Genomic DNA, 14,389 nt, shown 5'->3' with positions numbered 1-14,389 from the left:
TCTTGGTTGTAATCTTTGAATTAAGCAATTTTGAATTAAGAAAAGTAGGAGTAGAGGAGCTGCAAGCAACATCACTCTGACAGTTCATCTAGGGTTGGGATATTGAATTGTTAATTACTGTGTTGAAATAAAGGACCATTTACTTCTCCAGATTCGCACAACTTGCATTTAATAATTCTGATTACAGATTTTAACTGCAATTTAATCTTGTAGTTAGCACTTATTTTAAGTTCCTACTATTGTGTAAGCATGTTTAGTTTGAAATATTGATACACTAAATTTCTCCACCATTGTCATTGTTATTAAATATGCAGTTTTGCTCTTACATTCTTGACACTTATCATTAGCAATTAGTATAGAAGAACAAACTTGTGGTGTGTATGACACTAATGAGAACTTTATTGTTGTGATGCCATTGAAAAGTTTTAAGAAACTTTCTCAATGGTTTAAAAAGTACCTTTAATAACGGAACCATTTGGGGAAATAGCTCCACTGCTTCTCAACATGATTCCCAACCAGTCATGACATCGAGAACCAGGGCTGTCTGTTGTTCAGTCAAGAATGTAAGTGTTAGACCTTTTTGTTACATTTCTATATGAAGTACTATCCAATGGAAAATCATTTTACCATATGTGTAGAAAGGAGAAAATTGTTGTCCTCGGACCTCCCACTGCAGATATTACTCTATCCCCCTTTTAAATGGAGTAGATTGGTGGTTGAATCATTTTATGAATGGAAAGCAACTTGAAGGAAGAAGATGAATACTAACTAAGTATCAATTTACTTTGTGTATCATGTTTTATACACAGGGAAATCATCCCTGGGAGTGACGCTGTTCAGACTAGTCGAAATTTGCAGTGGTTCTATTACCTTAGACGGTGTGAAGATTAGCGACATTGGATTAGATGATCTACGAAAGAAGCTATCCATTATTCCACAGGAACCTGTGCTCTTTGTTGGGACAGTCAGGTATGTATCTGATTTAACTAAGGATACTGCCAATCTTGGCACAAGATGTAGGGATGTGTAGATTAGTCTTTATATAGCTGAAGTCTAGATCCTAGGAGTAGCATCACAACTCTAGTAACCATGAATGCATATTATGGAGATTTTTATGTTTCTATGTTTATTTTCAGGTCAAACCTTGACCCCTACAATCAGTACACTGATTCTCAAATTTGGGATGCATTAGGAAGAGCTCACATCAAAGAAAGTGTAAGTACTGATTAAATATGAGTGACAAGTAATATCTTGTTTGCATCGCATGTACCTTATAGATGTTATTTGTCTATAGTATTTAAGAGGCCATAGTATTGCCTCTGATGGCATAACTCATAACTTTGTGTCATCAGAAAACTGCCATGTCACATCACAGACACAAAACAACACACACAACATATTACAAATCATTAGAACCAAGAAATACAATTTATTAAACAAGTACCTGTATTTGTAAAGCACCTTTTAGTATAGGAAAATTTCCCAAAGTGCTTCAAAGAGGTGTATTTTTTTTGAAGACTCTATAGCAATATTCCCTCTCAACTGTGTGGCTGTGCTGTCACATAGCAATCAGGAATGGGAACAAACAGGCTGTGTAGAACCACCATTCCCTTTAAGATACACGCATGTGCAGCTGCATGTCAAGCTTAAAAGGTCCTTGCAGTGCAACTAGCAGGCCATGCACAGCAAACGTAAATTAGAGGGAGCATTGCTCTATATTGAGACTGTCAGGATAACTTTAATGACAGTGACAAGTTGTTTATGCTAAATCTCATCATATAATACTTTGTGGCAAGTTATTTGTATCACTGGAGCAAATTAGCAGTTGAGACATTTGAAGGAATATTTTTTGTAGGTTATGTAGACAAGAGACTTGGATGACCCTGCTCTGTGATTGTCACTGTTGTGATTTAACTCCTGTAGAAATACAAGTTTTAAAATTTGGTGAACTTCCTTGATAAGCCTGGTTTATTCATTCAAGCAGCAGGCATTCTCACTTTATTCATTGATTAGTTAGGTTTCCCAGTTGAATTCCATTGTTTGGCTGGGTTCCCTTACTGCAGCAGGATGCACACTTCTGTAGCATTCCCAGCTCCAGAAGAGCACATCTTGCTTCAGCAGTGTGGTACTTTCCATTTTCTTGTACAGGTTGTTACATTCCTAAGAATTTGTGAGAACAGTACAGTAATGAGATTAGGTCACTGAAAATTGCAATAAGATCACATCTATTGTACAAAGATTCCATCGTCAGAAATAAGTCTGAACCACATGCTTGGTCTGGAGCCAAAAAAGCAATGATTTGAGAGTTATTTGTTATTCTCTGACATAACTAAATGAAGGCTTTGAATGTCTTCACACAATGACATACTGTGTTATTCTGTGCGTTGGCACCTCCAATCTTTAAATCTTAGGTGCAACTGAAAACAAATTATAGAATATACACTGCTACTGATCGGTGAGTTTTATTCCACACAAGTGGCATAAATTTAGTTCCATACAAATTCACTAGACACATGCTTCAGTACAGCACCTTGGCATGAAATTGAGTTTGGTAGTGGCAATTATTTGGCACTATGGGTGCTATTTGTGACCAAAATATTTTGTCCACTACATGCACACACACTTCTACCGTGAATCACACTGGGCGCCATATTGGTGAAGACACTAGCTAGAAGTATACAAAGCAGGAAGATCATGGCATCACTGCTGACATCAGCTGAGCCATTTTGGAGCTCCACACTCCAGCTGATGTCCTCTCTTCGCCTTACACAGCTGAAGCAATATTGTTCCAAGACAGGATGCTGTGAGACTTGGAGGGGAACCTACAGGTGATGGTATTACCACATGTCTGCTGCCCTCATTCTTCTAGGTGGGAGGTTGCAAATTTGCAAGTTGCTGCAGTGCATCTTGTACGTGGTACACACTGCTGCCACTGTGCCCAGGTGATGATGGGAGTGAATACTTAAGTGATGGATAGGGTGGCAATCAAGTGGGCTGCTTCATACTAGATGAGCTTCTTAAGTATTGTTGGAGATGCATTCATCCAATGTGACAGCCTCTGATACAGAACAGTAACAGTAAAAAAAATTGTAATTACTTTAAAATGTTTGGAGAATCTGTAATTGTTTTTAAAAATGTTTGAAAAGGGCGTTAAAGAGTTTTGTATCACTTAAAAAAGGAATCAATTATCATTTATGGATAATAAATTCTGGCCCATGTGACCTGGTGACCCTTGACCTGGAAGCAGTACCAACAGGAAGGAAGTTAAAGTATGGAAGGCATATGGCAGACAGAAAAGAGGAAAGGGAACAGCTGGACAGAGGAGGTGGTCTGCAAGCCTAGTTGGAGAACAGGATTCCTGAGCAGCCAGAAAGCATGTTTAGGACTGCTATTGCTGTTTCTTTCAATGCCGAATGATTGAATGTCCAGAATCAGCCAGACTGTGTGAAATTAAAGACAGTTCACACCACTATGACTGATGTGAGCTGAGAATTGAGGAGGCTCCAGAAAGAAGTGTGCCATTGTGTAGAAGATACAGGGTGAAACCCTGTTTACGTGGACACTGCTTCCTGTGGAAGGAAAGAGACTGGAATTCTGCCCAAGAAAGATCCGAGCTTAGAAGAATTCTGTGGCTGAAATTGGGGCCATATAGGCGGAGTGGATTATCTGTAAGACCTGTCAGATCTATCTTTGGGCCAGGATTTTTCAGTCAGTGTGCAGGGGCGGGCCCGACACGCTGGCGCGTAAAATGATGCACGATGCCATCAGGCATGTGTTCCGACGTCATCTTGCGATGTTTTGATCGGCGGGTGCGGACCAGAGTCGGCTGCGCGCCCACCGATAATTGATAAGCCTATTAAGGCCATTAACAAAGTAATTAATGTAATTGTTAATGCTGTCCGTCCAACCTTACGGTTGGCAGGCAAAAAGGCCAAGCAGCCTTAACGTTTTTTAGGAAACCTCATCCATAAGCGGGGTAAGGTTTCCTAAAGCTTTTACCACTTAAGTAAAAAGTTAATATAAAAAATAAAAACATGTCCCATCTCATGTGACACAGTCACATGAGGGGACATGTCTCATTAAATTTTTAATGTCTGTAAAAAAATTTTTTTTAAAACCACTTCAATCTCCCTGAGGCAGCTCCGTGCCTCAGGGAGATTGAAGCATTCTTTCACACGCATGCACGAAAGAGTGCTGGCCCCAACTCTCCCTCCTCCCCCCAACTGCACAAGTAGTGCTGAGCAATACTGCTTGCGCATTATACTGGGCGGGCCTTAATTGGCCCACCCACGTAAAATGGCGGTGCAGAGCCGATCGCAGGCGGCAGGCGGCTCCGCAACTGCTCCCACCGAGCATAGCCAACACAGGAAAAATTCAGGCCTTGTTGTATCTGCTATTCCATCTGTAATTTATAGTTCGTACAGACCATGATATGCCTGTTAATTTAGATTTAATTTATATCAATTCTGATTCATGTTAAATAAAAGTTGCAAAAAGTGAAATCTTGTTTGGTAACTTTTTTTCAATTGGAGGTTATTCAATAAATGTGGTTCTTTTGGTTTATGCATCCCCATGGGGATTGTAACACAGGCAAGTGGAGAGTATTCCATCACACCGCTGACTTGTGCCTTGTTGATGGTGGACAGGCTAAGGACACTCAAGAGATGAGTTACCACAGAATTCCAAGCCTCTGATCTGCTCTGTAGCTACAGTATTTAAATATCTTGTCCAGTTAAGTTTCTAGTCAATAGTAAACTCAGAATGTTTGATGGTGGGGGATTTAGCAATGGTAATGCCTGCTCCCATTGCTTTTTGACCTTGTGAATGAAAGACTATTTCAGTATCTGAGGAGTTGTGACAGGGTGATCAGATTTTCAAAAGTCAAAACTGGGACATTGAAAAGTCTTGGGAACGCAAAGCCCCATGATGATTGACATGTTGGGTGACCAATGGCGGGAGTCTAGGGAAGGGACAGTTGAAGGTAGGAGGGTCATCCCTGGAATATATCCAGTCAGAATTGGAAACCCTATTTTGTAGACCTTGAGTCACTGAGAAGTGCCCAATCAATTTAATTTTAACCTGATATCTCTTCTGCTGGAACACACTTCAAGCCTTTGAGAAACCATTTCAATACTGCTTCAATCTGCTGTAATTTTATGTATGGCATGCTACTCTACTCGTGTGTAAACAATATTCCATGAAACTACAGTAATTATGAAGGAATAACTCGGAACAGCGTTGTCAGCAATCCAGTCCATTAGTTACAGTTGAATACATGAGCAAATTGTGTCAACATGCAGCAGGAGGATTGCATTTACAAGCATTTATCGATTATCATTGAATACCTATCATTACCTACAAATGTATGCATTTGTACCTGGTAGTAGGTGCATTTTGAGTATTAGATACTTGGGTTACAATTTGTGCCCCCCTGGTCTGTCTTTACTGATAATTTGCTTAATCAATCAAACAATTCCAAAGTTTAATAGAAGATTAATTGTGCAATTGAGTTGTCTACTTTGAACATACTGCTCTGGAGGCCAACCAGACTGGTGGGACACGATCGTCCTAACCTGCAAAATGACTAATAGCTCCTCACAGCCAAATGGGTGGCCCCTTGGCAAGGTGACTTCTGGAGCAGGAGCGGATGGGATTGTTAAAGAGGAGGGTTGAGGGGCGGAGCAAAGCGGTTAAGGAGCACCGGCAGCAGGTTGGATTGAGCAGCGCCTGCTGTGACGTCAGGTGAGTCATGCAAACGGCTGGGTGCCACAAGGTGTTTAAAAGGCATCATCAGTAATGGAGCCGTCGATGCCAAAGAAGTAGTGATAACTTTGCTCTGAAGAAGAGTCATACGGACTCGAAGCGTTAACTCTGTTTCTCTCTCCACAGATGCTGCCAGGCCTGCTGAGTTTTTGCGGCATTTTTGTTTTTATTTCAGATTTCTAGCATCCACAGCATTTTGCTTTTATCAGGTTGGACTGAGATCCTATTCTTCCTGGCTGCACAACAATGATGGCAGCCATTGCTAAGTTGCTGAAGAATCCAGAGTGGAGCTAGCCCCGATTCCCAGGGTGCACCGCAGCGTAGCACGAGGGATTTTTTTTTGCAGACAGTAAATTGAATGTGAGGGGCGAGTTAAAGGGGAGGGGCCTCAGTGGAGCTGAAAACTTGGATATTTGAGAAATTTGGAGATAACTATTGGGACACTGGGGCGTTCAGTGAAAACTGGGACTGACCCGCCAAACTGTGATGCTTGGTCACCCAAAGTTGTGATGGGTACTGAACACTGCAATGATCAGCAAACATCTACACTTTCGACCTTGTGTTAATGGGAAGGTCATTGATGAAGCAGCTGAAGATGGTTGAGCCTAGGAGACTAGCCTGAGGAGCTCCTGCAGTGATTTCCTGGGGCTGAGATGATTGACCTTCACAATCACAATAATCTTCCTTTTGTGCTAGGTATGACTCCAACCAGTGGAGAATTCCACCGCTCCCCCTCTCCCATAATTCCAATTGAGTTAAATGTTGCCTTGATGTTAAGGACAGTCACTATCGTCTCACCTCTTGAATTCCACTTTTTTCCATATTGGACCAAGACTGCCGTGAGGTCTCTGGCCAAGTGGTCCTGGCAGAACCAAACAGCATCAGTGAGCAGGTTATTGCTGAGTAAGCGTCACTTGATAGCACTGTCAACGACCTCTTCCATTATTTTGCTAACGATTTAGAGATGACTGATGGGGTGGTATTGGCCAGATTGGATTTGTCCTGCTTTTTGTTGACTGGACATACCTGGGCACTTTCCACATTGTCAGGTTGATGCCAGTTTGTAGCTAAACTGGAAAACCTTGGCTCGAGGCCCAGCTAGTTCTAGAGCACAAGCCTTCGGTACTACTGCCTGGATGTTGTAGGGACCCATAGCTTTGCTGTATCCAGTGCCTTCTGCAGCTGCTTGATATCACATGGAGAGAATCAAATTGGCCGGGAACTCAGGAGGAGGCCAAAATGGATCATCACTTGGCACTTCTGGCTGAAGATGGTTGCAAATGCTTCAACCTTGTAACTTTGCACTGATGAGATGGGAATGTTTATGGAGGCACCTGCCAGCAGTTAATTGTTTAACTATCCACCATGCATGACTGGATGTGGTAGGATTGAAAACCTTGATCTGAGTCATTGGCTCTGGGATTGTTTAGCTTTGCCTGTCCTGTTGTTTGGCATACATGTTGTCCTGTATTGTAGCTTCATCAACTTGGCTCCTCATATTTAGGTATGCCTGGTTCTCCTCCTGTCATGCTGTCCTGCACTCTTCATTGAACTATAGTTGATCCCCTGGCTTGATGGTAATGGCAAAGTGAAGCAATGAGGTTACAAATTGTGGTGAAATATAATTCTGCTGGTGCTGATGGCCCATAGTACCTCATGGATGCCCAGTATTGAGCTATCAGATCCGCTTGGCATCTATTTGATGTTGATTGGTGTTAGTGCCACACAACATGACGGAGGAAGAAGATGGTATTTAATCAATAAGGACTGTGCGGTGGTCACTCCTACCAATACTGTCATGGACAGATACATCTGTGACAGGTAGATTGGTGAGGATGAGGTCAAGTAGGTTTTTTTTCCCTTTTTATTGGTTCACCATCTGCCGCAGACCAGTATGTCAGTTAGGTCCTTCAGGATTCGAGCTACCGAGATGATGGACTTGGAAGCCCCCCCACCCAGGGTACATTCTGTGTCCTTTCTACCCTCAGTGCTTTGTGCTATCCAATATAGCTCCCTTTGTGTTAAGTTCAGTTTGCAGTCAGGATAAGGTCAGAACTGCAATTGCCACCTGATTATCCTTAACAATTTTTCAGGATAAGGCACATTATTGCACAGAGGAGAAAAAGCTTTGCTTTGCATCTATCCTGTGTACCCAACTTCAGAATTAACAACTTTAAACTGATGAAAGCAAAATGTTACCAAAATATTTGTGGTAAGAATGAAAATAGGCTTATATTTTTTGAAAGAAAATCTGGAGTTATTACTAATACATCATATTTTTGGATGCATGGATTCACAGATAACACAACTGAATGGGAAACTTGACTTTGAAGTCATGGAAAATGGAGAGAACTTTTCTGTGGGAGAGAGGCAGCTATTGTGTGTAGCCCGGGCCCTGCTTCAACACAGCAAGGTAATAATTTCAAAGGGAATCTTTAGCACCTTTCACAGCTGGAAACCAGTATTGACCAAAGTGAAGAATGGCCAATCATTTTGAAGTGTTCACAAGATATGGGCTTGAAATCCAAAGTTTTTGTTGAGATATTTCAGGTGCTAAAGTACAAAGTGATTCTGTATCAGGAATTTAAATAAGTAACTTTCTTAATTTTCGTTACTTCACTTCTTCAAGAACATGAGGCTTCTGAAGGGTTTAAATAATGTTACATTTAAGATGTCCACATTAGAAGTAATGCTAGTAGAATTGTGATATAAATTATAGGAATTCTGTTACAGCAGACAGTATGGGCTGGATTTTATGTTCCATGCCTATGGTTTGAATGTGGAGTTCACATTATATCCAGTGGGTGGCCTTCTTGCTGTCCACCTGCCTGCCCCCGACCTGCCTGAAATTTTAGAGGGTAGAAGAAGCATCAGGCAGCTCGCTCACCTTTGGACCTATTGAAACTTTTAAGTGGCTAATCAATGGCCACTTAAGGGCCTAATCCCTCTCCCCTCCCATGCCAAGCGGTAAGCCCAGCAACTTTAGCTACATGAGCTGGTATTTGACAAGCATGGGGGAGAGACATCCTTTGCGGATCCCTTGCTCCCATTAGTGGCAGCCCCCCAACCCCCAGGTCATTTCCCCCTTTTAACCCTCCTCCTGACCTCTTGAACCCAGCCCCTCAGCTCCCTTCCTGAGACCCCTGACCCTGGATTAACCTGGGCTCCTTGTTGTGGTAGGACTGCCTGTGGTCTCAGCAGCAGCCACTACTCCCAGCTGGTGCTGCTGGGACTACAGAGTTGCCAGCCATCCGATTGGTAGTGCAGCTCTCTAAGGCGGGACTTCCCTACCAAGAAAGGGGTGGAAGTCTTGCCTTAAAGTAATTAATGCTGCTCCCAGTGTTAAATTACTGTGGGACAGCCATTGGGATTGTGGGTGGGCTCTCTCCGACTCTTTAGTTGGGGCAGGGGGCTTGGCAGGAACCACGGCAAGCTCTATGGATGGGTTAAAAAGACAAACACATTTCTGGAGAGAGAAATTATTTTGATTAATGGTAAAAAGCATTTGGGTGGGGTTGAACTATGGAAAAAGTATGGTCTTGCTGTCGTTCAAAAAACAAATATTGTATTTGATGTCACTCCATCCAGAATAACTCATAATCAAAAGGTAATGTATGCCAAGCCAAGTAAATTGGAGTGTTGTATGTAGAGACAGCAATCCTCTCTGAATACAGCCATTTGGTGATGGCAAAAAACTTTTTATGAAGAAATTTGCTTTCTATTGTAATTATATTTTTTGGAGAATGTAAAGATGCTGTATGAAACAGTGAAGTTTGTAGATTGCACAAATAAAATGGTGGTGGATCCCTTTCTTCCTAAGGTATGCCATTATTTTTATAACACTGCTTTCTAAACTGACCACCCAAGAAACCAAGAGCTTCACAGGTATGAACATGTCAATAAGGAAACTAGGGGGAATGAGGTACTACATCTAATTGTTGATTGTAATCCTTATGTGGTATTCAATCTCCATGTGTGGGAATATCTGGGCAACAGTTCCCACAAAATTATTAGATTTAACTTGATTAAACTGACTAAAGCTGCTGAAAATTTAATGCTAGTTCCAGATTTTAAGAGAGCTGGATTTGCAAAGATGCAATTTGAATCTAATTAATTAGGCTATCCAATTAGACACGATGAAAGCAAAGTGTAATGTCATCAAAATCACCCCTATCCAAAAGGAAACTCTGGCCCAGAACTTCCAATCTTTAGATGGTCGTACCTCAGAGGTACCACCCCCCCCCCAAGATGTGCTGGGGGACCCCTCGGAAGACCCGACGCATTGACTTCGCGGGAATTGCTCAGGAAGTTGGACTTCCGAAAGGCAATTCCCCTGCATCTGGAACAATCTGAAACTCGGAGTAAAGTCAGAGACTTTGGACGGTTCTGACTCATTTACTAAAATAGTTACCCAGGAAACGTTAGAAGGATTAAAACCAGTTGTAATTCCTGGGTAACTGTACTACTGACCCCTTGACTCCCCTGTGGGCCCCCAACTACCAATCCCCTGACCACCGGACTACCCCCCGACCTGCCCCCAACCTAGCCTACTCTCTTACCCACTTACCTGCCACCCAACACCCTCACCCACTCACCTCCCACCCTACTCCCTCAACCACCCACCTGCCACCCTAACCCCAAACCCACTTACCTTACACACTTAGCTTCTCTCCATAGTTTCTCAAAGTGGCTTTGGGACCTTTAGACTTACCGGAATATGGCAGCTAGTGCTGTAAAAAGGGGGCATGGCTTGGCTTACCCCAATGCTCCTGCAGTATGAGGAAGGAATCCCAGAACATGTGTGCTCCTCAGTTTTGAAGAGGCCTGGCTCGGATGTCTGGGTGAGAAATGTGGAGCTCTGGTGTAAGGTAAGAAGAAAGAATTAGAGTGGCAATCTGATGGTGATTGCCATTCCTCGGATGATTCAGTCCCATTTATCTCCCCAGAGTTAAAATTAAGCCAAAATTTACAAAGCAAATCAGATTTAACCAGAAATATTTTTACAAACTTTAATAAATTCCCCGGGGAAAACAGGGATCGATGTCATTCTCAGCTAAAGGCAATGTACAATTTTGTCTAAAGAACATTGAAGGAGAAGTAATGGATAGCTGTATTAGTAAAAGGTCTTTTTAAACAATGTTAGGAGTCAGGGGGGCATAATGACTTGTCACAAATGGATATATAGTGTTATGCACTTGGGTGAAGTATGTGTACACCATACAGGGTTGAATGCTGAAGACTGTTGTGCAGGAGAAAGACCCGCATATCAATAGTACACGAATCTCTGAAGGTCCAAGACCAATGCAATAAGGCTACTGCCAAAGCAAATAGAGTGTTGGGATTTATTGCTAGGACAGGTCAATTAAAAACAAAACATACTATACTATCTTTTTAGACTTAATTTAGAACCACATGTACTATTTTGGTCCCCTCACATGTTAGATAATGTAGAAGCCCTGAAAAAGGTTCAGCGAGAGGCACTAGATTGATACTTAAGTTTAAAGACTTCTAGCCACTATGATAAGCTTGGAGAGCTTAGGTTTTTTACTCCAGAAAAGTGATGACTTCGAGCAAATATAATTGATGTATTTAAGATAATGAAAGGATTAGATTTAGTTTCTGTGAACTGGCTATTTAAGTTACAAAGGATGAATTAGGAGACGTGTATAAGTTACATAAGCACAGAACTGTGTTAGGTGCCAGGAAATGCATCTTTTCACAGAGTCTTCAACCTATGAAACACATTACCAGCTCATGCAGTTAGCACAGATTTGTTACAATGTGAAGTGAGCAGGATGATGAAGTTGAGTGTGGTTCACATAAACACACGTAGGAGGTAGGTAGTTATGGGGGATGTGCCTCCCAGTCACCATGGCCTCCTTGTTCTTTGGTTGAGGGGAGAGGGTCATCTGTTGTGCGATCTAATGTAGGAGGGTGTCAGGGAGGAATTTGAGCTTCCAAAAGTTCCCTAGAATGTTATTCATTTTTGGCTCCCCCCCAGGAAATTGCCAGACTGATATTGAGGGCAGATATTCAGGTTGGGATCATAGTGAGTTATAAGTTGTATGCCCTTTGTTTTCATATAATCATATGTTTTGCATTCTGCCAAGTGGTACCTTCCAGTTCAGTGCTGTAACTTTGAAACATATTCTTTCAATGTAGATTTTATTGCTGGATGAAGCCACAGCTGCCATCGATACAGATACTGACATGCTGATTCACAAGACCATTCAGGAGGCTTTTTCTGATTGTACAATGCTGATTGTAGCTCATCGTCTTCACACAGTGCTGAACTGTGACAGGATCATGGTACTGGACCAAGGCGAGGTAAAATATTTTTGCTGGTCAGAGTTAACATTTGCAACTGGATTAGTTGTTGAGGACTGAAAGCTAATTTATTTTGAAATTCTGTTTTCTACTACTATTGACCCCAGTTTTGCTGGGGGTAAAGACAGGCAGAACACACACACAAGGTTCCTCCACTGATTAAAAATGATCCTTCTTGAAAGTGCATAGCTGAACATTGGTTATGAAGATGGAATGCAGTGACTGTGATGACCCGTGACAATGAAAGAGTCTTAAGTTTTAGTTAGCTCCTTTTAATTCAGTCACAATACAAAAAGCTTAAAATAAGCCTCACACACACAAACCATGTCACAGCTTAACTCAATAAAGTTTCAAAAATGAGCCAGTAATCTTCAGGTAGTTTGTTCCAGCGAGAAACCAAGCTACAATTCAACTGAATTATGCTGATTAATATGTCTGGAGTAGCCTATTGACGAGGACTGCAACAACATATTATTTATTGTATGTTATATTATTTTAGAGTGCTGAGTTTGACAGCACATGACGCTCTCCAATGACAATTCAAACTTCTATGCAATGCTTAGCACAGTCGTCATGGTTTCCTTTCGTTACCAAAGATGGCCATTTCTTGCATGCATGGAGGCATTTGTTGTGCAATCTAATGTGGCTGGGGAGCCTGACTGAAAACCTGCATGGCTTTCCATGGTCCAGACAAGGATGAATTGTCTGATTTTTTTTTTTCCTTTGGTACTATCCTGTCATTCTAGCTTGGCTTTTCTTCATTGCCTGTATTCTTTGCTGTTCAAAGGAAGCATTGCCACTACTTGAGATATTTTTCCAGGTAGTTCTTTCTTGTGCATTTTTCTCCCTGTCTATGGTGGAATGCCACATTTCCTGAGGTTCATTTTCAAGGAATCCTTGACCCTTAATCTCGGCCTACCTCACAGATTATCATCTGTGAATTCGTGACCACCTTAAGAATTTTATCGTCAGTCATACATAATACGTGTCCACTCCATCTGAGCTGGGCTCTGAGTGCTTCAATTCCACACATGGAAGTACTTCACTGTTGGACACTTTGCCCTCCTATTTGATGCCGTGATTTTACGAATGCATTTCATGTGGAACCTGTCCAACTGCTTAATATGTCTGGAGTAGGTAGTCTCACAGGCATATAGGAGCAGCACCATCCAGTGGTTAGCCTCCTTGAATTCTCCAGACTCTGGAAGAGCAGGGTATCTTTGTCAGCAACTTCTTGATTTCCGCATTTACCTGCACATGTGTAAATGCCAGAACTTGCTGTCAGGTTTAATAACAGCAAGCACTGGTAGCCTTGCTATTGTTATTACAGCAAAATTGGGGCCGTTATGTTTCTGATAATTAAGGTTGTCTTCATTCACTGGCCAATAAATGTGCTTGGCAACCCTTTTTTATGGGGGGGGGGGCAGTCTAACCCTGGACTTATCTGCAACAGTAGTTTGATATACAGAAACCAAAAATATCTAGAGTAAAAGGAACAAAAAGACTTAAAAATGTAAGAAGTCTGCTAACATTTGAATGGCCAACCAATATTTGCTCCAAGGCTCACATATGAAGAAAAGTCACATGGTTAAGACGCTGGAAGATTGTCACCATTTGTCTAAATGTACCCCAACATGAAGCACTGCATTCAAGAGAGGAATCATCTGTAATTAAAAGGATTTTTGCTTTAGTTCTTACAGTGGGGTGGGAGTCATTTGGCATTATAAGGAGCAGTGATTTCTGATGATAAAAAATGAAATCAAGTAACAAAGCTTTTTAATGTTAAAATCACTTTCTTTATTAGATTGCTGAGTTTGACAGTCCCAGTGTCCTGATCTCCAATGACAATTCAAGATTCCATGCAATGCTTAGCACAGTGGAAAACAGGAATATAGCGTCACCATCCAGCAATTAATCTCCTTGTGCAGCAGCAAGTTGAAACTCTCCAGACTGTCACTGGCCTGATCGTGTAATGCAGCCTCTCTCCTCTACCAGGAATTGAGAAAAAATTGAGGATGCTTTGTAGATGGATAAAGTGATTCCAAGTGAAAAATCACTCATGCATACTTTATTTATTATATCTTACAGGCACCACAAACCATTAAGTAATTTGACAGTGGTTATGTCTCCAAATGAAATGTACAGGGAGTAATTAGCTTAAGAGTGCTTTAAGTGCCAACACTGCTCAATACACTGGATTGTTTTAAAATTAAGTACTTTGCAATTTTAAAGAGTAGGGCTTTTTCTTTAAAAAAGCATATCTAAACTGCTCCATGCCAAAAGCTAATCTTTGAATGTT

General features: G+C 41.6%; 1 protein-coding gene across 8 annotated transcripts in view; it reads left to right on the top strand.

Moving 5' to 3' along the window:
• The window catches only part of LOC144683753 (ATP-binding cassette sub-family C member 5-like), a 225,188-nt gene extending 211,175 nt beyond the window's left edge, over positions 1 to 14,013 (top strand). For all 8 annotated transcript variants that reach the window (XM_078547108.1, XM_078547111.1, XM_078547110.1 and 5 more), the window contains 5 exons: positions 810 to 969; positions 1,137 to 1,215; positions 8,063 to 8,176; positions 11,926 to 12,090; positions 13,895 to 14,013. In XM_078547108.1, coding sequence (XP_078403234.1) covers positions 810 to 969; positions 1,137 to 1,215; positions 8,063 to 8,176; positions 11,926 to 12,090; positions 13,895 to 14,005 — 629 coding nt within the window. In that variant the 3' untranslated portion in view covers positions 14,006 to 14,013. The remainder of the gene's footprint in view (positions 1 to 809; positions 970 to 1,136; positions 1,216 to 8,062; positions 8,177 to 11,925; positions 12,091 to 13,894) is intronic.
• The last annotated feature ends 376 nt before the right edge of the window (positions 14,014 to 14,389 follow it).

The sequence above is a fragment of the Cetorhinus maximus genome, chromosome 8 (assembly GCF_964194155.1).
Source record: "Cetorhinus maximus chromosome 8, sCetMax3.hap1.1, whole genome shotgun sequence".
NCBI classification, from domain to species: Eukaryota; Metazoa; Chordata; class Chondrichthyes; order Lamniformes; family Cetorhinidae; genus Cetorhinus; species Cetorhinus maximus.
This window is presented reverse-complemented; position numbering and strand designations above follow the sequence as displayed.